Consider the following 26069-nt stretch of genomic DNA (forward strand, 5'->3'; position numbering starts at 1 on the left):
TATATGCAGTATTCACAGGAATCAGCATCATCCTATTACTCCGCAGAAAACAATGACATACATCTTTTTCTGTAGAGTCCTTGCTGATTTTGTTTATGGTGTTAGTGCTGTTTTCTGGGAGACTTGAGCTTTTTCTCAGTGAGTGGCAGAAATAATCTATTAACTCATTGAAGTCTTCCCCCCCCCCAAAAAAAAGAAACAAAAACAAAAACAAATAAAAACAAACAAACAAACAAGGCGGCGGCGAAAAATGTACAAGCAAAGACAACATTAATTCATGTGAGTATCCTAAATAGTAAACTACAATGCAATGAAATTGTCAAACAAGTCAAAGAAATTATATGGCATAGAAAAAAAAAAATGGCGCAGTTTGTAAGAATCAACCACGGATTGATGATTAAATATCGAATTTGTGTGGCAGCTAAAGAGGATGCATTTAATAACTAAATGATGATAACGAATTCATCGCAAACCAAACCACGACACAAACACACAGCATTCATTGACCACAACAAAGGACAAGCTATCCGTTGCACAAAACAAAAACAAGACAGTGACGGCCAGGCCCCGTCTGCGCTAAATCATTCAAGAAACCTCAATTTATGGATTTTGATCGCTGTTAATTTTTGGAGGGGGCTTTGGAGGCAGGCATGGGCAGATCAGTCCCAATTTCATTAGCCAACGCTATGCAACCGCAAAGCCCTCTGGAAGCGTAATGCAGGCTAGCACACGGGGCTTCTAGCAGAGTCTGCCGGGAAATCCCGGCAAATTTCCTGGCGCAGTGTTTACCGAATCAAGACGGCTCACAAACCCCACCACAGGACTGCAACTGAATACTGAGGCTGAATGCTGCCCTCAAGAGAACATGACACCACCCATCCTGTCCCACGAAAACCAAAGTGCTTGGCACATAAAATCAGAGAAGGAATCAGAGCTTTTGCAGACTGAGCCATTAAAAAACGGTCACTTACCGTGCCAAAGGAACTTTATGGCTTTTGCCACATTTTGCTTGTTAAGTACACAGAGGAAACAACAAGAGGAAGTTTGAGCAATTTAGAAAATATCAATGAAACCAAAAGACACGCAAATCTTTACTATTGTACCTCAACATATAAACCTCCATACACAAAATGTGTATTTTGTACGATACACACACAAACTTGGCAAAGTGGATATTCTGTGACCATTTTTTTTTTTTGTCTGTTGTGAATGTGACATCACAGTTTTACTCCATCACTAATCAACAAAAAATTGATTTCTGTGTCATCTTGCTGTAGATCCACCCATCTACATCCACAAACCTCGCTATTTAAAGAACAATGAGCTTTCTCTATAAACAGAGGGAGACATTTTAAGATAAAACCTGTTACAGCACACCTTCTCCCCTCTGCATGCATAATCTCTTTTCTTCATTTGATATGCTTTTCGTTTATTGTTGATATCTGATTTCCTGTACAAACTGGGTAGAGGTCATTTCTGAACTTAATAGAAGTATGCAATGCAAATGCATGTTGACTTGTGTTGATTCATGATACCCTCAATATCTCAACATCATACCCTCACATGTGGCAAAATGAATATCTGAATATGTGCTGCATGTTTTATAATAATTTTCCTACTATATTTCTTCAGACTACTTGGATACAACCACAAAAAAATAAACCTTCCAAACTAAGATTTTGTCAGTGATATCATCTGCCTATCACTGCTTAAATAATAAAGCAATAAAAAAAAATACAACAAAACAAAAATAAAATCAAAAACAAACTGGAATGCAGCTTCTACTTTTTCAGGGTCCAAGCAAACACTTTACTTAATTATTTGTGGTCTTCCTAAGACTTTGCATGAAAAATGTAAGAAAACTATTGCTAAAAATTTTTGTTCACAAAAAGAGAGAGAAAATTTCATATCTGATGCAGATATGTAACACGATCATATACAAACATTTCACATCCTCCCTAGAAGCCACTGTCACTTTGTAAAAAGAATGCGCCCTTTTAACTTTACTTTGCTTAAGGCCCAATACCACTGGCATTTAGGAGGATTTGCATATGAATTGTGCACAAAATTGGTTTATATTTGTTAATATCTGCAACCAAAATTGTGTGCAGCTCAAAAATCCTGGCAACGGAAAAATGCGCCTCTGTGGATAATTGCGGACGTGTGCGGATGTCGGTCGATTCATACAAGCATGTTTCACGAATATTGCGGATGTTTAGCAAATAGAAACCATCTTTGTGCACAATTCATATGCAAATCTTCCTAAATGCCAGTAAGACCAGGCCTTTACTTTCTTTACTAGATGGTGGACATGTCTTATGTAACTTGAAATGAAAAAGTTGTGGTAACTAATTTTGTGAGTAACATCAAAAGGGAATTCAGTGATTTTCCATCTTACTAGGATATGAAAAACATAGAAGATGAAAGCAAAGATAAACTAACATTGTAATACAAAGGTGGTCCCCCCTCCCCCCCAAAAAAGAAAGAATAAATGAACAAAGACAGATCGATAAAAATACTAAAGGTGCAGTCAATATCAATATCTATCTGCATCTATGCATACTTTAAAGGTATTTGGAGAGGGAAAAAACCAACAACTTTCAAACAAATGGTGGTCCAAACACAAGTGATGGATCAATCAGAATTCAAAATCCTAGAATGGGTGAAAAAGACATCCACGACAGTATTAATGCAGGCTAATGAATGGTGTGAGTGCAACACAATTCCATAATGCATGATGTACCAAAATATTTCCTTTGTTTTGCTCAGTCCACCACAGTCACTGTGTATACCTTTTCCAATAGTTCCCCTCATTTCAATTCTATGGATCAGTCTGTATTCAGATAGGTACATTGTATCAGAAAACAAAGCAAAGAATGTTCTTATCATTTTGTAAACGTTCTTAGCAGTGATAGCAATCTGGTGGCAAAAATATTTGAAATTAAAAAAACACCAACAATTTAATAAAGTGCAATGATATGCATGTTTTAACAATGGAATTAGTGCACCAATTACAAAACACACAGATGTATACATTCTTGCACTTCTGGCATAACAATTTGGCACAACTCTGTATGTGGTAGACTCGAAGATGCATTGTTGCTGTTGTTGTTTTAAAGAAAGAAGAGAAAGAGAGAAAAAATTGGGGCCCTATACATGGATGCATTGTCTTTTAGCTGTACTCTTGATGGAACCCTGGAGGCATAGACACATTATCTGATTACCTACATGAATGCCGAATTGGGGGGAAAAAAATTAAGAGACAGAGAGTACATGTACCTTGACTGAAATACAATAACATACAAAAGTACTTCTGAGGAAAAAAAAAAGAAAAAGAAAAAGATGTCCCAAATCAGCTCACAAGCTATGGGGACAAATTCCACAGACATTTCACTCTGTGGGAAAACAAATCACTTTATTTTATCTACACAATGATTCAGATAACATAATAGTCACATATTGCTCTCTCAAGATAAATAGTTGATAAGCAGAAGTTTCAGAACTTGAATGCCATATGCAGATTCACTGTGTGTGAATCATGGCTGCACTCGGCTTAACAGTGCTGGAGCGTAATGTCAGTGAACTTGTTTGACCAGTCGGACTAATGAATGAACTCATTTCACCCCTCAGGGGGGCAGGGGCGGACTGCAACATTACAGGGGGACCAGAGCTCCGGCTTGGCGGATGGGCAACCCCTCTGAGACATTCCTACCAGTATTACCCTCACTTATTGGATTCCGAGACTGACCATATGTCGGCACTGGAAGAATGCATGCAAACTGCATATTACGCATGCTAAAGCATTTGGTCCACACGTGTGAAATTTGGAGATACCTTGAGCAAAAGGAGACTTGGGACTTAACTCTATGACTACCACAGACAGCCATACTGTATCAAGTGTCAATGAGATTCCGGTCAAAGCGGTGCTGAGAGGTTTAACAGCAGCCGGGATTCAGCGTCAACAATCTCCAGATAATGTTCTATACAGAGTGTTGGCAATGAGGTCACACCAAGGATTGACCTATTTGTAGCTATGGCTCAATCATTAACACGTTCAGTCTCTATAACTTGCTGGCTGGCCAGTGAAATAAAAGAGGCATCACTCATCATCCCCCCCCCCCCCAACCAATCTAGGTTTGTTTTTTTTTTCTTAACATGGCCACAGAAAAGATAACACGGTTCCCATAATGTGTGTGAGTACATGTGTTTATCAAGATAGCCTACACCAATACCAGAATATATGACACCTCTCTAAAATTATCTGATGGATCATTATCTTGTTCCCACTTTGGGGTTGTTTGCGGTTTTCAAATCTATGACAATGTGCCGATATAAAGTTTCAATAGCATGTGTGAAATTCGTTGCTAGGTCAATAAGAGGTTACTAATTTGGGATTAATATTTTCGATGACCTGAAGTTCCCTTCTATGATACATGTAGAATGAAACATGGCTGAATTCATGCACAGATTTTGTGACAGTAACATTGAGGTACATTTTACCTCCTAAATTAAAAAAAAGGCAAAAGCTACAAGGACCAAAAGAAAAGGAAAGGAATTGATATCCAAAATAGATCATTAGACACCTTCAAGATAGTCCAAACACAGATTTGAGAAGTAAAATCGCAACTATTTGCAAGTTTGAGCATGTGAAGAAAGTCCAGGATGTCAACATACTGGATTAAAATAAAGAGAGTTTGAATACTACTCTCGACATCACAGTACAATCTCACACATTTTTAGGAAGGGAAACAAAAAGCACCATAAAAGTACAGACACTGTATAACATGAGACAGGCAGGGACATAAAAAAGAAATATTCTTAAGTTATAGCATATAACTTACTAAATATGACAGAAAAAAAAGTATCTCAGTAATCTAAATGGCCTTATACCTTATACTGTCAAAGTAACACAGGTGATTATAAATCAATCATTTCTACATCAGAAAATTCTATTTCACCATGAAATATTTAGACTGTTTTGTCCTTGTCATGACAGTTACATGTAGAGCAAGTAAAGATTGTCCTATCGCTTTCACTCTTATGTGTGGCTCTTAGCAATATTTTGGTAGAGAAACACTGATTAATGGACTGAAGTGCAAGGGCATCAGGAGAACAGGGAAGATGCCAAAGAGGAAGGGAAGAAGGAAGAAAAGGATGATAAGGAAGAGAACAGATACAGAAAAGAAAAGACAATGAAGAAGATCAGCAGGGGGAGGAGGAAAGAAAGAGGTGAGCCTGGAAAGATCAAGATGAAACAGATGAGGAAGGAACAAGATGGAGGAGGATGCAGAGGAGGAGGAAGAAGTGGAAGAAATGGAGAAGGAGGGGAGGAAGAAGAAGAGATGGAGGAGGCAGAGGAGGATGAGAAAACAGGAAAAGCAGGCTGTGGCAGAATTTGAGGTCAACTCAATTACTTAGTGATATCTGGGCACAAGAGGGCGCTCTTCTACTTGGATAGGTAAGCAGCTGTGCCAAGCCTCCAAACTGTGACGAAATTGCAACTGACTGACTATTTGGCCTACATCGAGGTAAATATGCACCAAATTAATCAGCGTTTTATTAGTGGCCATGATAAAAGATCATGGGCATACATACTCGGGCAGGATTCAAACCTATGATCTGATGATCACGGGACAGGCATCATATCCACTGGACCATTGAACTTCCGACTGAGAGCCAGTGCTGAACAGGAGATTAGGGGCATAGTTTTTGTTGATTGAGCTACTTCTGCATTTTTCCAACAATGATCATGAAATTTGGTGCAAACATTGGCCTTGGGTGAAGATGTGCAAGTCACATTCTCTAATGCATTGCCATGGTAACAGCATATTATGGCAATTGATCAGAAATATATTAGGGATCGAGAAAATTCCTCACTTTTTAAAGACACATTACTGTCGGGTGATGAAGTATACAACATATCTTTCGAATGTGTTGAAAACTATTAAACTATTGACATATTAATATTATGGTAATAGTATGTAAACAGCATAATATTATATCATTAGCAACAAATCAGGAAAATATTGCAGATCAAAGAATTCCCTCATTTTTCCCTCATGAAAATTAATCAGGGCAAAATACTTGGATCAAACTACATTCTCATTTTTTTGAGCAATGCTCACTCAATTTGGCACATATATACTGTTATTTGGATCAAGGGGAGAAGGACACACGTTTCAAATGTGTAGGAAACTGCATTGCCATAGTAATGGCATTTATTCTCTCTTGCACTTCCATTTTGTCCTGGTTCGAACAAAAGCTGGGCAGCCTCTAGAAGCTTCATATTTAGATCAGCACACAGGTGCGACATTGGTACTGAAGCTTGCATGCTTATCACTAAGTCCGTATCATGCATGTATGCACATGATACAAGTACAGCATGCGTAACATCAATGCAGACATCTTGAAATCACCTGGCACATATACGATGGCCGCACATTAATTGGTTAAAGACGACTCATCGGCTTTTGCACCAAACAACGATTCGAGATTGGAATAATCTGAGTTATACTGTATTTTGTTACAAACTGATTTTATCTCCAGACTGGTTCCACAATTACTTAAATCACAATATTAATTCATTTTCACGACAAATGGACTTATCAGTTCTTGTGAACCCACTCTTCATGTATAGTTGTGGCAATTTCTGTCTTTTCAATACGTTTGAGAATCATACGGAATAATAATCAAAGTTAAAATCAACCAAGGCATTTTTACCATGAAGTCTTTTGGAAGGGACTTATTTAAGTAATTGATCTTGTGGGTTGCTTGCTTAAAAAAGCATTCAGTGCTTCCTTTGGAGCCTTTAAAAAAATCTATCATACAAATAAAAACTTTAAACTCTGGAGCACATTTAAAGGTAGGGAATTGTTGAAGAGAGTATCATTTTAGAAACTCCCATAAAGTATTGAAAGTGGAAGGTAACATTTAGTACATTTTTATTGACCGTTAGATTTTGAATTGAATTCTTTTCGGGGCTCACCGTAAATTCCAGTACATTACTAGGCTACCTTTGCAGACCCATGTGCTGCATGTGTGTCCATCATGTATATTTTGTGAATAAAGTTCATAAAAACTTACAAACATTTATGCATTCTTGCCTCACACTCTATATGTTATTACATCAGCTCATATACTTTTAGATTTGTGTTTATAGATAAAAAATACAGAAGACTGCAACAAAAAGGCTTAAGTGTGGCTGACACACAGAACTACTGAGTAGTTGAGTTTTGTGCATTATTCAAATTGTAGATAACTGTTGACTTCCAAATTTCTAAGCAGTGGCCTATACAAGTCCCCTGAGGTTCATATTTAAAGGCATAATTTACCATTTGCAGATGAAACAAAAACCCAGCATTAGTGCTTAAAAATAGTTCTGAAATGTGAGTTAGGGATAGAAACAACCACTGTAAAAATTTGAGTCCGTATAATCGATGTTAAGTATTGTTAAATTCACAAAATGTGAACAATAGTTATAATAAGAATGCTTTCAGAATAAACCGTATACAGTTACGGTTTATTGAGAAAAATATTGATATCTCCCTATATTTTAGGCTTTATTGCGAAAATGTTATATGGTAGGATGTTTTGTGATACAACAGACCTACACATATGCATCAAATGTTATATCTTGAACATTTTTAAAATCACTGTTCCCAAAGGTAAACTGGACCTTTAATGTTTTGCTGCATTTTGGGAGCTCTGTAAAAGGTATCCCCTACCTTTAATGTCATCCTTCATGATAAATCAACAAAGGGAAAGTCCTCCAAACATGTGAATACAAAGAAAAAAAATAGTAAAGCACTTGATATCATCCCTGCCTTGAAAAATAAAATTTCAACTTCAGAAGACCTCCCCATAAAGGGTACATTGTAAGTCCCACCAGACATGTGGGTTTCAGTGAATACAGAACTTCTTCTTCTTCTTCTTCTTCTTCTTCTTCTTCTTCCCTTCTTCTTCTTCTTCTTCTCCTTCTTCTTCTTCTTCTTCTTCTTCTTCTTCTTCTTCTTCTTCTTCTTCTTCTTCTTCTTCTTCTTCTTCTTCTTCTTCTTCTTCTTCTTCTTCTTCCTCCTCCTCCTCCTCCTCCTCCTCTGAGGTTAATCGGCGTCCAATCCTGACAATTCTTGCAGATATCAGCTGGGTGTGTGTGTGTGTGTGTGTGTGTGACCATTTCAACAGGATTTCTTCTGAGAGAAGTGAAGTGGGTTCTTTTACTTGTATCTGTGCGTATACAGGGTCTCTCCTTAACAAGTGAACAATGACTTTAACCCATCGAGGATGGGCTGATTTTGCTACAACATGCATTTCCAATAGACCCCTGCCCAAGTATACTCGGGATTCATCCTCAATGAGTTAAGTCTCCCCTGAAAGTCTTGGAAACAAGGAAAAAGTGGAGGGTGCTACAGCCAGGCTGGGATTCAAACCTCAAATGTACATTGAAGCCTGCGATCCTATCCATGTGGTCATAACCTGATATTTGGGACTAGGCTAGAATGGGAGGATGTTCCAATTACAATGGCCCAAATTCACGAAAGTGGTACAATCTTTGTCCATGGTTAAAGACCGTAGTTTTGTATGGGGCGCCAAGTGTCGCATGGCCTATTTCGTTACAATCAGTCATTTCATTAATGAAATGAGAACATTTCGTCAACGAAATGACTGAAGTAGGGTATGCGGCACTTGGCGCCCCACACAAAATTAACTATGGTTTACACCATGGACAAAGATTGTACCACCTTTGTGAATTCGGGTCCTAAGTTTTCCCATTTTCCTTGAATGCCACATCACAAGTCTTATATGTATAATTTCTTTGTTTACTTTTTTTGTAAACAATTCTTACATTCAAAGTAAAATTCAGCATTCAAAATTTTTACCTTGTTCAAAGAAACAAGCTTGCCTACGAGGTACTGCTTTTTTGAACAAGGTGAATTCAGCTGTCCTGATTTTTCATTACTGTAATTAACAGTAAAATTCAAATAAATCTCAAGGTATGACAACAACACTCCACCAAACTGAATACTTATGTATGTCACTGTCAAGAAAATTTGAATGCGGCACAAAATAATGATCAGCCTGAACATCTAAAGTGTAAAAAGGTCAAATCGTTTGCTGATGATGCCAATCTGTATTTGATCATCAAGACTCCGCCTGATACAGGTATCTTCTTCAGCAGGATTTGGAATAATTTAGCCAGAGGTGAGGCCACTCTGTAATGGAGCTGAATGGCAAGAACTGCCAGGTGATTGCAGTCACTAGAACGTGGAACAGATTCCAAACATCACTGCCATCTGAGCGGGAAACCTTCGGAATTTGTACCACCAGGTATAAAAGTACATTGGCATAACTGTCACTGGACCTCAAATGAAAGAAGCACATTTGTCTTCTCATATCTGTTAGAGGGCCAACACAATTGCCTTTATGAGAGAAAAAAAAAATCCATGCATCCGATCTACCAATGCCCTGCTTACGACAATTGCTTACCAGTCCTTAGCTGCTCCCACTCCTTGAATGGCTGCACTGTCTTGGACCTTTACACTGATACTGCTCAGAATATCCTAAATTGCTATAACAACTGTAATGTTCCCAACATGCCTGCACAACTTGGATGGGTATCACTTCAGTCCAGAAGAGAATAGCAACATGTCATCCTCTCCAACAAGATACAAAATCAACTTGTTGATTTTGACCTGATGCCGTACATCTGGCCATCAGTTGCAAATAGAGCAGCTTAATTGATGAGAGATAACCCTAGACTCCACTCTTCAAGTTCCATTCTCCTGAACTCATTGAAATATGTATTTTTTCCTTTCCGTTCACTGCCTGAAAGTGGAATAATGTTCCACTCTCTACCATCTTGGTGCTGTCTGTAGAGTTCCTCAGTTGCCATTTGAAGGAAGGTTTGACATTTATAAATCAACCTGATCTGGCACTATTGTAAATTAACCCAAAGCACTTATCAATAGTAATACCCATGGTACTCAAACTTGCACAATTCTCCCCCATGGAATGTACACAGCCAAGTTACATCTGCAATAAACTCAACGATTTAAGGAGGCTAATCATCCTACATATAAAAGAAAAAGATACTGTAGCCCCATAATTATTTCTTTCATCATCATGGTTAATGTCACTTAAATACCACTACCAAAAAAAGATTTTAAGTAAAAAAGTCAAGATATACCTTGTAAATGTGCAACAAGACACTGACAAGAAACCAGTGACATTCAGTGTTTCTCCAACATTTATAGCAGGCTTGCTAAGGGCGAAAAAAGGGGTGATTGCTGCATTTTATAGTACAAATGTCCTATTTGGCACACGTGTTCCTCTGTACAACTGAAATTTTTTCATCTAAAGAGACAATCTGTACGTATGCAAATAAGCCTTAATTTGCATAATTTATGCAAAATTACATATAAAAATCATTTCAAAATATATGTGCATCCAGCGGAAATACCTAATTTGGTAGAAGTATTCTATAGAGTATGTGGAAACAATTCCTGCAAAAATTGATTTTATACCTATGTAAATAAACATAAAATTTGCATAATTATGCAATTTATTGTGCAAAAATCTGCATTTTTGAAAGAATTTCTCAACTATTAAGCACTGGATCTTGTTATACAAAGTTTGAACCTGGGATGGATGTTCCTTGGGTCAAAAGTAAATGATTCATCTGAAGAGACGAACTGTCTCTATGCAAACAACCTGTTATTTGCATAATATGCATATCAATACCTACACATCTATAGATAATCAGAACAAACAAAAAGCCTTAATGAAGCTTTAATGAAACTCCCCTTAAATCTCATCCTAGATAGATATAACCCGTTAGAAACACTTTATGAAACAAAATGAGAAAAGAATTTGAATAATTGAACCATCATTACCAGCTAATTTACATAATTACTAAAGAAAGTAAAGTTAAAACATTATTTTTAACATTTTTCTTACAGTCAAAGAACTGCATTTTATAATGAAAACTATGGAAGTAGTATGCATTTCCTTTAGTCAAAAGGAAATGGTTTTGTAATATCAAAACACTATTTGTCTATGCAAATACCACCTAATTAGCATATTGTGCATATCAATACCCAAATGTACCAGAAGTCAATGGTCAAGGTCGACTTAAGAAACTGTATCAGTTTACGCGATAACTCAAGACTGGATTATACAAATTTCCCCAAACATGGTCCAAAGATGACGTATGATGGGGCAAGTGAGTAAGTAGTTTTTAAGTAAAATCGGCAAGAGGTCAAAGGTCAAAAAGTTCAAGGTCAATGCTAAATTTCATTATTTTCCCCATATCTATTCAACGTCTGAAGGTACTTTCTTCAAACTTACTGACTGCATACAATGTACTACCAAAATAAGATTCTCCAGAGAGTTTCATGTCAAGAGGTCAAAGGTCAAAGTTCAGGTGAAAATGTTCAAATTTCACTTTTTTTCTCTGAATCTCGCAAATGGTTCAAGGTGTCTTCATGGAACTTGGTACTGGCAGGGATTTTCTAGGGAATTTAGGGGTCATTTGTCATAGGTGAGGGGTCAAAGATCAAGGTCAATTGGGCCCTCAAAATTTCACTATTTCCCTCATGTTTTTGCAATGCTGTAGGATTTTTCATGAAACTTGATATATACATGTATTACCTAATGGATATTCTCTGGGAAATTTCCTGCCAAAATTTCAAAGCTCTCATGGAAGTACTATATTTCACTTTTTCTTTCATATCTTGAATGTGAATCAAGGTATCATGAAACTTAGTACATATGTGTGCATGTTCTACCTGACAGTGATACCTTTGTTGATTATCGAAAAAATGTTAAGCCCTCCCCTCTCAAGTGTTTTTGTTTCCTCTTGATAAGTAGGAAAGGACATGAAATTCAGTGACATGGTATAGTCATCACCATCATTACATTTACTGTATGGGTCGCATGGAAGTTAATTTTGATGCACACAATCATGTATAACCTCTGACATTCTTACCTTCTACATTTTTACCTGTATATTTCTTTTAATTTAACCTCTGACATCTTTACACTAAACCAGTTAGCATAATTATTTTTTGGAAAAAGCTTCAAGATCATGTAGGTCATGATCATCTATACAGGTATTAGCTGATATGTGGTGGAATATAACATTCTTTGGACCGCCAGGGAGTTACATTATCCCAAGGGAAAACAATCACAACCAGGGAGAAACGAATGACATTTACGATTCTCGTAAACAGTAGCCTGTGACGATCTGTTGACAAATCACATCCTAGTAATTGTAAAAGCCATCGAATACACTCTTTTATGGCTATGAAAATATTATTTCTGCTTTGATTTATGGTTGAAATTGACTGATTTTAAGTCAGAGACTGAGATTATTCGACTTAAAGTATAACATTTTTCTTTATTGTTCACATGACAAGTTTTGCATATTATTGCCTTATCAAAATGTTATTGCGTATAAATTTCCTAGCATAGTTTCCATGCCATAGTAGCTCATCAGTATACTGAGTTAAGTTTTTTTTTTTCCCAGAAACAGACTTTGTTTCTAACTAAGGCTTGTAAGTTCGTAATGTGTGCAGATACCCTTACATCCACATAATTTGCACAAATTTATAATCAGTATAATGTAAAAAGCCTCTTATTCGCTTGATTGCCTACAAAATACAATGAAAATCAGAATTCACACTTTCACTATGGTAGTGTTTTTTTGTAATGATTTTCTAACCATGACCTCAGTTGTGCACTGTTTGCAAGGGAAAAACAGTCTTTTTGTAAGCAATATTGTTCCGATTTGCACCTGTTCATATGTAGGCCCTACTGTTAGATTTGCATAATCATATTTTAAGAGTGTCACTATCGATTGCTATTTTTCCCACCCTTCAAAGCATTTATGCAATGAGGGAAAATTGATACTGAGCAAAAATCCTTTCACAGATCAATATGGTTTGAAATTTCACGTCTGATGTACTTATTTACATAATTTATGCATAAAATGCCTAAGTTAATTAAATGATATGGAAACAATTTAAGCAACTGAAAAGTGTTGTTGTGAGAATATTATTCTATTAGCTTTTTGGATATTAAGTTCAAAGCGATTTAAGACATTGTCACATTAAGGCTTTTTGTTTGTTCTGATTATCTGTGGATGTGTAGGTATTGATATTCATATTATGCAAATAACAGGTTGTTTGCATAGAGACAGTTTGTCTCTTCAGATGAATCATTTACTTTTGACCCAAGGAACATCCATCCCACGTTCAAACTTTGTATTACAAGATCCAGTGCTTAATAGTTTAGAAATTCTCTCAAAATGCAGATTTTTGCACAATAACTTGCGTAATTATGCAAATTTTATGTTTATTTACTATAGGTATGAAATCAATTTTTGCAGGTATTGTTTCCACTTACTCTATAGAATACTTCTACCAAATTAGGTATTTCTGCTGGATGCACATATATTTTTGATAATTTTTATATGTATTTCTATAGACATTATGCAAATTAAGGCTTATTTGCATAGATACAGAGTGTCTCTTTAGATGAAAATTTTTCAATTGCCCTAGGGAACATCTGTGCCAAGTAGGACATTTGTACTAAAAAATGCAGCGTTTACCCCCTTAGCAAGTCTACTATTATGTATCATGCAGTTACAGTTGCAAGTAGATCTAAGTGTTTACGATACAGTGAGACTAGAAAAGTTATAATGATTGAAGAATCTAGGATAAATCTATGATAGACAAGATCTAGTCCTAGAATAGATAGAAAAATTGTCTGTTTATAGGAGTTTTATAACTTTTTGGGACTTTCACGGTTCTCCAACGAGTCAGACGGAAGCCTCTAATTATACATATGTTGTAGGCACCGGCGTGGGGGAAGGGGGGGGGGGAGGATGCTTAATCACTGTCCATATGGAAAAACTGGTTTTTGTACTGGTATCTGTGACTGAATTTTGTTGTGAAGTACTATGAAACCAGTCATTGACTGTGTAAGGGCGCTATATAAATGATCTGATTGTATTGTATTGTACAATGTACTAAAGCATTCCCCCTACAACTACAGTATCAGGTATTAGAGCATTCAGTCTGTATTGGAGAGGGATTCTGTGAAGCCAGACGCAGACTCCATGAGTCAAAGGAAATATAAGACTGATCTTTCAGTCTAGAAGTAGAACACTCTCTAGAAACATACCGGCAAGTCCTCGACTCCTAGAACAGATCTAGACTGTCTAATCTTAGAGTTATTTAAATCATTCAGAACTATCAGCACTCGCACCATGGTTGGAGTCGACCGACCCCTGCCCCGTGCTGATGTTTGACTGTGCGCAAAAGCATCTATAGGTTTCTATAACCCCGGCATGGGGCGCTGTAACCAGTAATCTACGGGGTTGGGGGTCACTGATGCAGTTAAGGTTTCTACTGCACTAGTTCAAGTTCAAGTTTATTTAACCAATTCATTAAACATTTGACATTTTACAAAAGGATACAGCATTAAGAATAATGAATGGTTTGGGACCCCAAAAGAAGCAGAGCTTGTAAAAAAGGGGTCCCGGATAAACATATAAAACAAAGCAAAACATACATAAGTTTTAAACATATTAACAAGAAGTATAATAGTAACATATTTACATAGGACAGATGCAACACAAGCACACACGCACACACACGCGCACACACACACATTCAATCACACAAACACGTGTCACAAAAACGCTCAGGCACATACATATAATTCACATGAAATTGCAGAAAGATACTTTCTATTTTACTATACTTTTAAATTCAGCTTCCCTGATCAATTCTTGTTTTACAAATTTCCCTCAAGATAGATGCGACATGTACGTTTAAAGTTGGATAGTGATGAGGCTGACCTAATTCTCAATGGCAAATTATTCCATTCTCTAATACAAACATATACAAATGAATTTTGGGCAGTTTGAGTTCTTGCAAAGGGTTGATGAATGAGATTACTTTTACGCGTATTATAAGCATGAACGGTAGAATTTAACACAAATGCATCCTTCATGAAAGATTTCGGATCACCTCGTGTCTTAAACATAAAAATCAAGCAACTCAAGATAACTAATTTTTCAAATGGCAAAATATGAAGTTGAATAAACAATGGCAAACTTGGACTTCTATAGTTTGAATTTGTAATATACCTTACAGCTTTTTTCTGAAGAACAATCAACTTATCTATATGAGTCTTATAAGTATTTCCCCAAGCTACATTACAGTACATTAAATGAGGCATAACTATGGCATTATACAGAGTAATTAAGGTTTCTTTTGGTAAATAGAGACGTAACTTGGATATGATACCAACACTACGAGAAACTTTAGTACAGACGTAACTGACGTGGTCTTTCCACGATAAATATTCATCGACTATAACGCCTAGGAATCGTACATTTTGGCTTCGATCAATCTGGTTACCGCCTATAACCAGTGGAACAATGTCATTTTGGATTCTTTTCCCTCTTAATCTAAATACAACATATTGAGATTTGCTAGTATTCAATAATAGTTTATTACAACAAAACCATTCAAATATATTACCAATTTCATCATTTATAACTACACGCAGCCGCTGTCGCGAATCGCGACAGCGCTGCACCTCTATTCCTTCGCGGACGTTGTTATCGTTCACTGTTTCCTTCTTGAATATCTTTATTAATCGTGGAAAACTGAAATATAAGGAATTATCGTAATCTATGACCATTATTCAATAACCGGTATGCGATTTTTTGTTTAATTACGTCTAAAACTTACCGAAATCTATGGCTGAAATCAGGTCTGTAAACGTCCTTACTGCTTCACTCCTCATCTGCGTGTTACAAATGTATATGAATGGCATTCACTCTCGTATACTACAACGTAGGTAGTCGGGGCGGAAGTGATGAGATAGTCGGATGACCCCGACTAAAAAAGGTCAAATCATTGCCGGTGCAGCACGCGCGGATCTACTACAAGTTTTACGTAACACATGAAACGCAAGGGCGCACGGGCGTAGGTAAAAAGCAACCACTTCTGAATGCGCATGCGTGGTAGTTTGTTGATTTTTTGAAGCTCTCGAAGGAAAAGATGCCACCGCACGATCTATACTCCGAAAAATTCAACAATAAGGTCTGGATACCAACAAAACGCCGAATTCAACTCAACAATCAGGAAAATATGCTGTAGGTAAGTGTTGCAATTATATTACTCTTAAAATCATACAAAATAAAAGGTATTTTATGTGATTTTACCGTCAATAGTGACGGTCGTTTACAACGTTGAAACACTGACACATGTCAGACCCTGTGCACAGCACAGTGTCTGGTCAGGCTACATCATTTACAGAGTTTATTAAGGGTAACAAATAGTTGTGGTGGGCAAGTAAGCAAGTGTCATCTGCAAAAAGCGAATAAGTAAACAAGCTAGATGAATTGATAATGTCATTAATATAAATAAGGAACAATAAAGGGCCTAGGACTGAGCCCTGTGGAACACCACATGTTACTTGCCTCGACTGTGATTTAACTCCATTTACCGTTACACATTGCTGTCTATTTTGCAAGTAATCTTTAAACCAAGCTAGAGCTACCCCACTAATACCATAATGCTCAAGCTTACACTAACCGCAAAAACAGCGACCCCAACACGTATGTGTTGGGTTACAGCGCCCCGCAGCAGGGTTAAGGTTTCTGCATGTAGCAGGCAGTCTAATTTTGGACCGCATTGTGACTTGTGGTAGAATCAATTGGGCTGCTTGCGTTCCTTGTATTAAAGTTTTTATAGGCAGTTGACTATTAAAAAACAGAAATTTTAATTGCCTGTTGCTGTAGACGTTTATCTAGAATAGTAGAAAACTAGTAGAGCTAAATAGCTAATTGGCAAAATCATGATATTGGTCCCCTCTTGTTCTGTGTGTGTGTCTCCACAAAGAAGTCCCCGGCTATACAAACACCGACGAAATGAGCAAAATGGCGGTGAATGTCAATGGAGTTGGGACCTATTTCACAATAATGTCATAAATAATGCCAATAATTTTAGATATTTATCATAAACAAGATTATCATGCTATATTTTCAAGATTATACTCTACAATCAACTTAACAAACGGAAACCGTTCTCACTATGCAATCAAAATGCATTGAAGGAGTATGACTGGTCTTTGATGCGATTTGTTGTGACCCCAGCTGCCCAGGCCATGGCCCCACCCACCCATGGCATCACTTCAGTGACGCACATAGTATGCAATAACACAGATAACAGTATGTGGGACATACTAAAAACTACTACTGAACTCTTTCTTACCTCGGTCAGTCCCATATTACACAACTGACAGACGCCTGTTTTCTCCGCATTTTGAATATGTTGTTTGATACCCGAGTTTCCCATTGTAGAAGATGGTGAAACAGTGAACAGGAAATTTTCCTTGAAGATTTAATGGCTGAAATTATCAGTGCAACGCCTTCCAGCCACTTCGCCAGAAACGTTCTACTACAGTGTACGCGGATGTGTAATACATGTCCGAAGATATTGTCTTTTTTATGTAATACAGATCTGAATGACGTACTTGTACCGTGTAGTAAAATTTGTCGGAGCTGAAAAATTGAGCATAGCAGGGAGGTGAGCCGCATAGTAAATTACTGTAAAACGTAAAAATTCGCCGCATGAAATTTTCACGAATTACCACTGGTATTCAACGCATAAAAAAGTAGACAATAACTTTAGCGTGCATTAGGGATGGTACAATTTCATGTTTCCAACGTTTTTTATGATGATTTTTTTTTTCTAATAGATAATGTTAAAACTTAAATTATTTTTAAATTTTCATCAAATAAACTTTGAATTCCTCTTTGAAGTGTATACTCTATAAAATTTGATAAAGTGGTTTCTAAGTATCTCGCAAAAGGTAAAAGCTGAATCCTCACCTCAACCGAAACTATACATCCCTTTCTTTATTATTCGCGAAGCTTGGCTCTCGCGAAATTCGCGAAATTGAAATGCATGCGAACACTCCTCGTTTTATAAAGCCTATGAAACTCGAGGTACGAAAAAAAGGTAGGCCTATAGCTTTACCAAACCTCATCTACATCCGTAGATGTACTGTTGTTATATAGGGTCTAATATGAAACAATGTGAGGTAATCCAATGTTCTTTAGCAAAGCACATTCAAACAAAACCTAGGGCAAATACAGGCATATACAATCCTTGTGGAAGTCAAAGCTTAAAACACAGCGAAAAACTACTCGCCAAAAAAAAAATTCCAGGTTTTTACAAAGACAGTATTCATTTTATTTCATTCCGTTGCAAAGTTCGTGACACAGATTATATACACTCAATACAAGACAGAAACCAAAGTAATTAATATGTACAAGGTGGCGTTGATGGCGCTTTACTATTTCCTCGCAAATAGTCATGCGAGGAAATTACTTCTACTTAAATAGTATTTGTAAAATTGAAGAGTCCTTTTCCACATGTCTGTTTCAGCGTGCATGTGTCGATCGCTTCGTCCTCCCCACAGCAACCGTTGCCCCGTGCATGATCCTGCATGATATGACATGGGTGGTGAAAAAAAAGAAGGAAAAGAAGATTGAGTCACTTTCATATGAACATAATATTCTGTACAAATTATATAAGATATAAAATATATAAAATATATAAAATATATAAAATTATATAAACTTCAGAATGCAGAATAGTCTGTTGTCCACGTATTCTCGTCTGGATTGGCGATTCTTCGTTGTCCACTTTGTAAAGAGAAGACGAAACGGGTTTTTCAAAGAAATGTTGCTTTTTTAACTCTTTACCATCATGATGACAACGTCACTGCCTGTACTGATGATAACAATTATGATGAAGACGATGATGATGTTAATAAAAGTTATATGAAAATGTGAGATAATAATGCTATATGTTAAAAAAAAAATGATGAGAACTGTGAAAATCGTAATGAAAAGCAAGCAGGATAAGAGGAAGTGAAAAGTATAAAAGAAAATAAACTTAAATGATAAGTAATATACACATTTGGGCAACTTTTTTTTTTATAATTTAAGTTGAATTCCTAAATCCACTAAACAGCAGCGTCATCAGAAGGACCCCATTATATTGTTATTGATTTCCATGCTTTCACTTTCTATAGCCAAGTTGCAATCTGTGACGTATTTAAGAACAGAATTTAAAAATGATTCTAGAGAGAATTTGTGAAGCAAAAAAAAAGCTTTTGCGTCTCAACTGCGCGCACCCAATTGTTTATGTCTTTACGATGATGAACATTATTATAATGTCGTTCATTTTCAGTTGGGTAAACATCGGACAGATAACTGCTTGATTTGGAAGTGATCTATTAAAAGATGATGGGAAAATGATATCAACGTCACTATCTGACCTTCGACCCCTGGTAAATATTCGATGGATTCTGGTATATGTGTGACGTTTGTCGGGTCGAGAAGATGTCCTGCCCCGTGGTATTCAACCAGTTCCAACTGATTTTCTCTTCCTGCTTCTCTCAACTGACGCTGCAGCTGTAGGTTCAATGCAATAAACGACAACGGTTGCATTTATGCTTCTTTCTTTTATTTCATCTCGACAAAGCGGGATAATCTATCGATTATCAGTAGACATTGTGTGGTATAGACGCAGAAAGAAATACAGGTGAGTTTAACGGTGGAACATTTTCAACGGAGTTTATTTGACGATATAACTTTAGGAATATATCTTTGAAATCTATCATCTTACTGCAATTTTGTTTGTTTTTTTGTCAGAGAAATATGCTGACATGCAATAATCCTTTTTTAAGGTCAAAATGGCAAAACAAACAAACAAACAAACAAACAAAGTGAATCAAATCTATTGTATAAATTGCTGTTGTTGTTGTTTTTCTTGTACGATATTGGCTTAAGTCTTTTTTATTATTATTATTATTATGAAAAAAAAAAACAAAAGATGCACGGTCGTACTCATTAGTGTGACTATGTTGCATAATTCTGAAGCATTACGTTCATTTTCTAACAAAAATCCACTGCACACGCTTCGCAAATCCTAATATGCCTATATTATGTCTCACTGTTATGCAACCGATTTATCGAAATTGTGTGATCGGTCATACCTTCCGCATGCAGTACTGCGACGGTAAAAATTGGTTGTCCAAAGCAGCGAACATTAACAGAGGAACTGTAATGTCACGGACCTGTGCAAAGATAAATAATTATAACGGAGAACCAAATCTCTGTGTGGTTTGAATTGCTGAATTGTCCTGATGAGTAGAATATGAGGCGTGAGTGTCTGAGAGTACAATGTATTTATTACTTTGCAATTCATTGTAGATAAGAATGGTAAGCCAATCTATCTTAAAACGATAGCGTATTCCGGGCTGGTTTTTCCTTTATAAGAAAATTAAGGCCCGGCTTATCTTTTTCAGCACTGGATCTTCGGAAACAGGACTATAGGGCCTACACAGGCAGGGCCTTGAAGCATGATTGTGATACCAGGCACTGTTATTATCAGGAGGTGGAATCGTCTATTCAGGAAATACGTTTTTTTATCAAAGAAATGTCCGCTTATATCGAGAAAATGAAGCCCGTTATTTTCATTTTTTGGTCACGTCACTTGTATTATCTTTCGCTATCATCTAGCATTCTGTACACTCACAGGTACAAAGATGTTTTCCTTAGAGTTTAAGACTGATTCCACACCAAAGGGCTCAAACTGGGCCGCTAAACGTATCGGCGTGCTGACTCCCTTCCGTCTGTTGACTCCCTTCCGTTTGTTGACATTGTCGTAGTACCTGAAAGACATGAAGATCATGGTAGTGGATAATTATCATTTGACCAGGGAGGTACTAAGCTATATTAGCTCGCCTTGTACCTCCTTGATTTGACTTTGTGCCCCTACACAACCATGTGATCAATGACTTCAGAGAACATTGCAATACGCAAGGTTTAAAATCATACAACCTTGATGATGTTCCAAGCAGTTTACTATTTCAGAGATGGCAATTCTTGGCAGGTGTGTAATAAAAATTAGCGGCTGTGTATTATAACGAAGTGGGAGCATTATGTTAAGCAGAGTGAGATCCCTAAATATTGCAAAACAGTTTAAAGATACTGTTTACCATTGAAAGCAATGATTAAAAAAGTTCGAATTGTCACATTTGATGCATATTTACAGTTCAGTTGTATCACACACACAAAAAAAATCAAAAAACCTACCATATAAAAATAAGGCAATAAAGCCGCAAATATAAGGTGATATCACTAATTCTCTCAATATTAACCATAACTGTAGACGGTTTGCTCTAGAAATGATTTTGATAAAACTATCGTCCGTATTTTATATATTATACTGACTAACATTTTTTTGTTTTGTTTTTTAGGTTGGTTGTTTCTATCTCTATCTCACATTTTAAAACTATTTTAAAGCACTATATTTTTGTTTTTTATCTGCAAATGATAAATAGCGACTTTAAGTGGGATGGGTCTTGAAGAAGGTCTGTATACATCCCTTTTGGGGTTGTCACCGTACAATGCTTTTTGTGTGCATAAACAGGTTGCCAACGGGGATGAAAGACATTGATGACGCAGAACTCACGGGTAATACTCCGCTCGCGACCCGTCAGGTAGGACCCAGCCAAAACGCGTGTTGAAGGTTACACCGTTGATGCCAGCAAGACACCTGATGGGAAGGTGGGGAAAGTGCCCCGCTAAGCCCAGAGCCATAGAGACACCATCTCCTCGCCCCAGGACCCCAATCCGCTCTCTGTCAACCATGCGGTTGGAAGCTAATGCTCCATATAATCCCTGATTTGAAGAATCACACATAAGGATAATAACATATGATTTGCCATGTACGCATGATCATAATTACATAGCACGGAACTTGATAATGTTCTTTCATCAATGTCTGATAAAACTGTATCGATAATTTCTTGTATCTCACCATGATATGACTCTCCCGGGTCTATGACTATGATCTTGATTAAAGGGACGGAAAAGCTTTCTAGATTCTAGATAGTATGATCGCCAATGATACGTTTCTGTATGTGACCATTCTGAGGGAGGTTAAGATAGCTTGACAATGTTAACGTTTCTAGGACAAAAGTTAATGCCTTCTCCTCGTGACTTGGATGACATGTCATTCATGTATATCACCTCCAGACATTCTACGCTGATATGATCGTTGTTTCCCGTCTGGTTGGCAACAGAGAACTTTGTTGTCATGGCAACGAAACCGTGAGAGGCGAGCAACGCTGGAAGATGTTCATCGTGCTCCTCAGCTCGGAAGTCAAGTATTGCTGGAAGTGGCTGGGATCCTGCGAATCGACAGTAGAGTTCATAATGACATCATGACTTTAACCCATCAAATGCTAGAAATGACATGTTTGTAGTTTGGTGTTGTAGGGTTTCATACGTTTGTAAGCTAGAGTGAAAAAGAAGAAAAACAAATCTTTCACTTGATTTGAGTCCTAGCTTGGTTGGTCATAATGTTTTATTATCATGATTGTTCATTTTGGTTGCAGAATTGTGAACAGCCTCTAGATTGCTGATCTTTGAACTCGCAAGGCATTTAAGAAAATTAAAGTGCCTGTCTTCAACTCATGGCATTTTTAGCAAACTTTATTGTTTGTACTTTTTCTTATTTTGTTAAAATTTAATGCATTTTGCCTTCAATGTAAGATACGTATAGTGAAATTAAGAGGAGCCTATTTTAGTGAGGATGGCAAGGCAAAAATTTCTGTTGCCGAAATTCTCCAGGATTTGAATGGATCATTGGAATGTCATGGTAGCATGGATTGAACAGGGGGGGGGGGGAGTAAGAAGGAACGTGCTGGAGAAAGAATTCAACACATCGTGCTAATGAGAACCATGATGGAACCACACAGAAAAACAAATTGTATACCAATTGCACGTTGTCATGCCAGCCCTTTATATTTTCACATTGACGAATTAACTTTGAAAGTTCTCATTGTGGGAAACTTTGGCAAAATTGAAATTATGTCGAACAAATGAAATCATGGCTTATTGAAGGGAAGGTCAGATCTCCATTGTTTAGTATTTTTATATTTCAACAATAGAAAAACAAAGTGAGCTAAAACAATAAATATGACACAACTAGTGTCTACTCACTGTTAACGTGGTTAACGTTGTAGTTTTCGTTACAAATCTGATGACGATACTGCTGAATAGGAGATGGAAAACAATAATATACAATCTATTTTAGTCATCAATTTTGTAAATGGCTAACTGTGGTGGAATGTAGGCCCTTTAAAGAAGTGCTACTGTATGATGACACTTTCTGGAGATATTCATGTATTATTCCTTACCTCTGTCTGTGGGTACATAGAGCGTCGAGTCCGCAGGTCCACTCTTCATGGTCATTCGACTGATATTTCCTGTCATGAATCGTCTCTCGACCTCGCAGTCATCCACCAGAACGTCGAAGCGCGTTTCCCGATGACCGACGTGACCGTTGAGCAGCGAGAACCTGATGGTGACGGACCGACTCGGGTCGCGGTGTTTGATTCGGGCGGAGGGTGACGGGTCACCGACGTCGGGCGTCATCACGGTAGTCATGCTCCATATGGGACCCATGTGGTCGACACCTCGATACGTGCCCCGGAGACATGGGTCACGGGATGCTGGAGGTTGAGCAAACCGAACGCAGTCGTATATGGATAATAGTCAAAGGGAAATTTATCCAAAATATCAATTATGTGGATTCACTGAATGAGTCAATATAGACAGAACACATCAGTGCAAAGATCGGACGATCAATTTGATTTTTTTTTTCAAGTTTTAGTGCCGTTTTCACCGGCTGAGAAGACTAGAGTTCGTGACGTCAGGATATTGGAATGACATAAAGAAAAAATAAAGACATTTCAACATATTTTCATTTTTGTTTTCAAATCATCAAGAAAGAGCGCTTGACTTACCACCTTCAAAAGACATGAGGAATGATATTAGCCTTAACATGATAAATGAATAACATGTCATCAAAAGAATGTGTACCATAATATCATTCATCATGAACTGTTTTTTGTATCCTTTATTGTTTTTCTACATCGTTCCACTGAACTGTGGCAACACGATTTGCTGAAGTCTTCTTATCATGCGATGATGGTCACAGGAGTTTGATTAAAAATCGTTAAAAGTTATAACATCAGAACGGATCGCTAGATGTTCCTCAAACTTCATTAATTTATTCTACTACAACAGTTGCTAAATTCATTAAATCCACAAAAGTAATGTGCTTGAAGAACTTGCAACAACGTGTAAGGAACGGCGAGGCGTTTCTTTATCATTATTCTAGATGCCAGTTGAAAGGAAAACATACACGACAAAGTTGACAAAGCGACTTAAGCTTATAGATTTTTTGTTATAGTTTAAAGTTTGTCTTGCTTGATTATTAAAATGCGTAGTGATAATCATTGCAAGTTGAAGGGTTCATAAGTTTTGTTTTTATTAATTTTGAATGATTTCATGAGTGTTATCGCTTGTTTGGTTGTTGTTGTTGTTGTTGTTGTTTCCACTCACTTGAGATAGTTCCTTCTTTGTCAGAGACGTAACACCCTTTTGACACGAATCGGACGTTGCCACACGCGGACTCTGCCTCGGCCTGGATCGTCACCGGGTGGCCGGCATCCAAGCCCGATGCCTCGATCACCAGGTCCTCGTCGACAAGCGAGACTTTGGGGTTCACCGACAACCGCGGCTTGCAGTCTGTCCATATCGACCTCCGTCGTCCCGGATCCTGCTGGGCGGTGCCGATGAGGGGTGGTTTTTGTGCCCGAAGATCAGGCGAGACCTGAGTTTGCTGGAGGAAATGTGAAGTCGCGAACGGATGACTAGCAAGCCAACGAACCCCTCGAGGTGAAAGAAGTTTAAGGTGTGCCATGGAGATGTCGATCGGTCTTTTTCTTCAAGTGAAAATAATATATCTCCAAATGGCATTTGCATACATCATCGGCGCAAAAGTTGTCTTGTCTTGTCTTGTCTTGTATTATGTTTGTTTTATTTGTTTTTAAGGGGAGGACATGCGGTATGGTGGTACTTGCTACCTATTGTTGCATGATGTATGTGTGTTAAGTTTCAAGTTCATGATGATGTTATACTGCTTTTGCTACATGCTGTATGCTGTAGCTGTTGTTTCAATGTCTTGGTTGTCCGGAGGAGCCATGCGCGCAGTGACGTATATCTGGCTTATTGTTGCGTAACAAAAGAAAACGCAATGTACGTCACGTTAATGTCTCTTGCAGAGAGAGAGAGAGCGTCAGAGAGAGAGAGAGAGAGAGAGAGAGAGGGGAGGGGGGGGGGGGGGAGAGAAAGAAAGAGATGGAGGGAGGGAGGGGGAAATGTATCAAGATTGTCAATAACGTGAAATGCCCTGGTTTTGCTTTTATGTTATGTTGAGAGTTACAAAAACACTATAAAAAATTATGCTGCATTTACAAACAATGTTAATGATCATTGTTGTTTCATGACAGTTTTGTGGTCTTGTTGCAATAATAAGGCGTTTTCTTCTTTTCAGATGATGCGAGTAATCTGGAATTTCTAAATCTGTTTACTGCCCTTGGTGGATTTTGTCGATATTACTTGCGTCTGATCTAATATTTTGCATTCCATTGGTTGATTGGTATGACAATAGTTCGGATAAAGTAGAATCAGGCCTCTACTGGTTGCTACGGAAAATCTTTCGTTTTCAGGCTGTGACTAAAAGTTGAATGCATTATAAAACCTCGTCATTGTATACCTATTATCATTTGTTTGCTGCATTGCTCAACTGACGATGGTTTGCATAAAGTTGTAGAGCAAATTATACTTTCAAATAGGAAGTAAGCTGCAAACTATATCAGCCAACATTTTTTTTAAATCATGATTATGGGATATCTTACATGTTATGGTATAAATAATGCTTTCATCAGTGTAGTGTTGCTGAAGAAAGTAGGTCCCCCCCCCCCCCACGACCAAAAAAAAAAAAAAATATTGTTAGGTCTGCATTGTTACATAATCCATTATAAAATCACAATTTATACATCGTCATCCTTATGAGAGCCATCTATTTCCTTGGGCCGGAGGTGTTAGAGTTTTTTTTTTT

General features: G+C 37.4%; 2 protein-coding genes across 2 annotated transcripts in view; both read right to left on the reverse strand.

The window, feature by feature from the left end:
* The window catches only part of LOC140227252 (leucine-rich repeat-containing protein 57-like), a 58000-nt gene extending 40587 nt beyond the window's left edge, over positions 1-17413 (reverse strand). Inside the window, exon 1 of the mRNA XM_072307677.1 lies at positions 17289-17413. Coding sequence (XP_072163778.1) covers positions 17289-17372 — 84 coding nt within the window. The 5' untranslated portion in view covers positions 17373-17413. The remainder of the gene's footprint in view (positions 1-17288) is intronic.
* Positions 17414-18249: 836 nt separating this feature from the next.
* LOC140227263 (peroxisomal succinyl-coenzyme A thioesterase-like) lies at positions 18250-25091 on the reverse strand. The gene is made up of 8 exons (XM_072307688.1): positions 24509-25091; positions 23299-23613; positions 22127-22287; positions 21567-21775; positions 20628-20763; positions 20086-20166; positions 19366-19501; positions 18250-18524 (listed from the first exon to the last, which is right to left on the reverse strand). Exons 1-8 carry the CDS (start codon positions 24867-24869, stop codon positions 18394-18396), a joined length of 1530 nt encoding a protein of 509 aa, XP_072163789.1. The 5' UTR covers positions 24870-25091; the 3' UTR covers positions 18250-18393.
* Between the last annotated feature and the right edge of the window lie 978 nt (positions 25092-26069).

This window comes from Diadema setosum, chromosome 1, assembly GCF_964275005.1.
Source record: "Diadema setosum chromosome 1, eeDiaSeto1, whole genome shotgun sequence".
In the NCBI taxonomy this organism is placed as follows: Eukaryota; Metazoa; Echinodermata; class Echinoidea; order Diadematoida; family Diadematidae; genus Diadema; species Diadema setosum.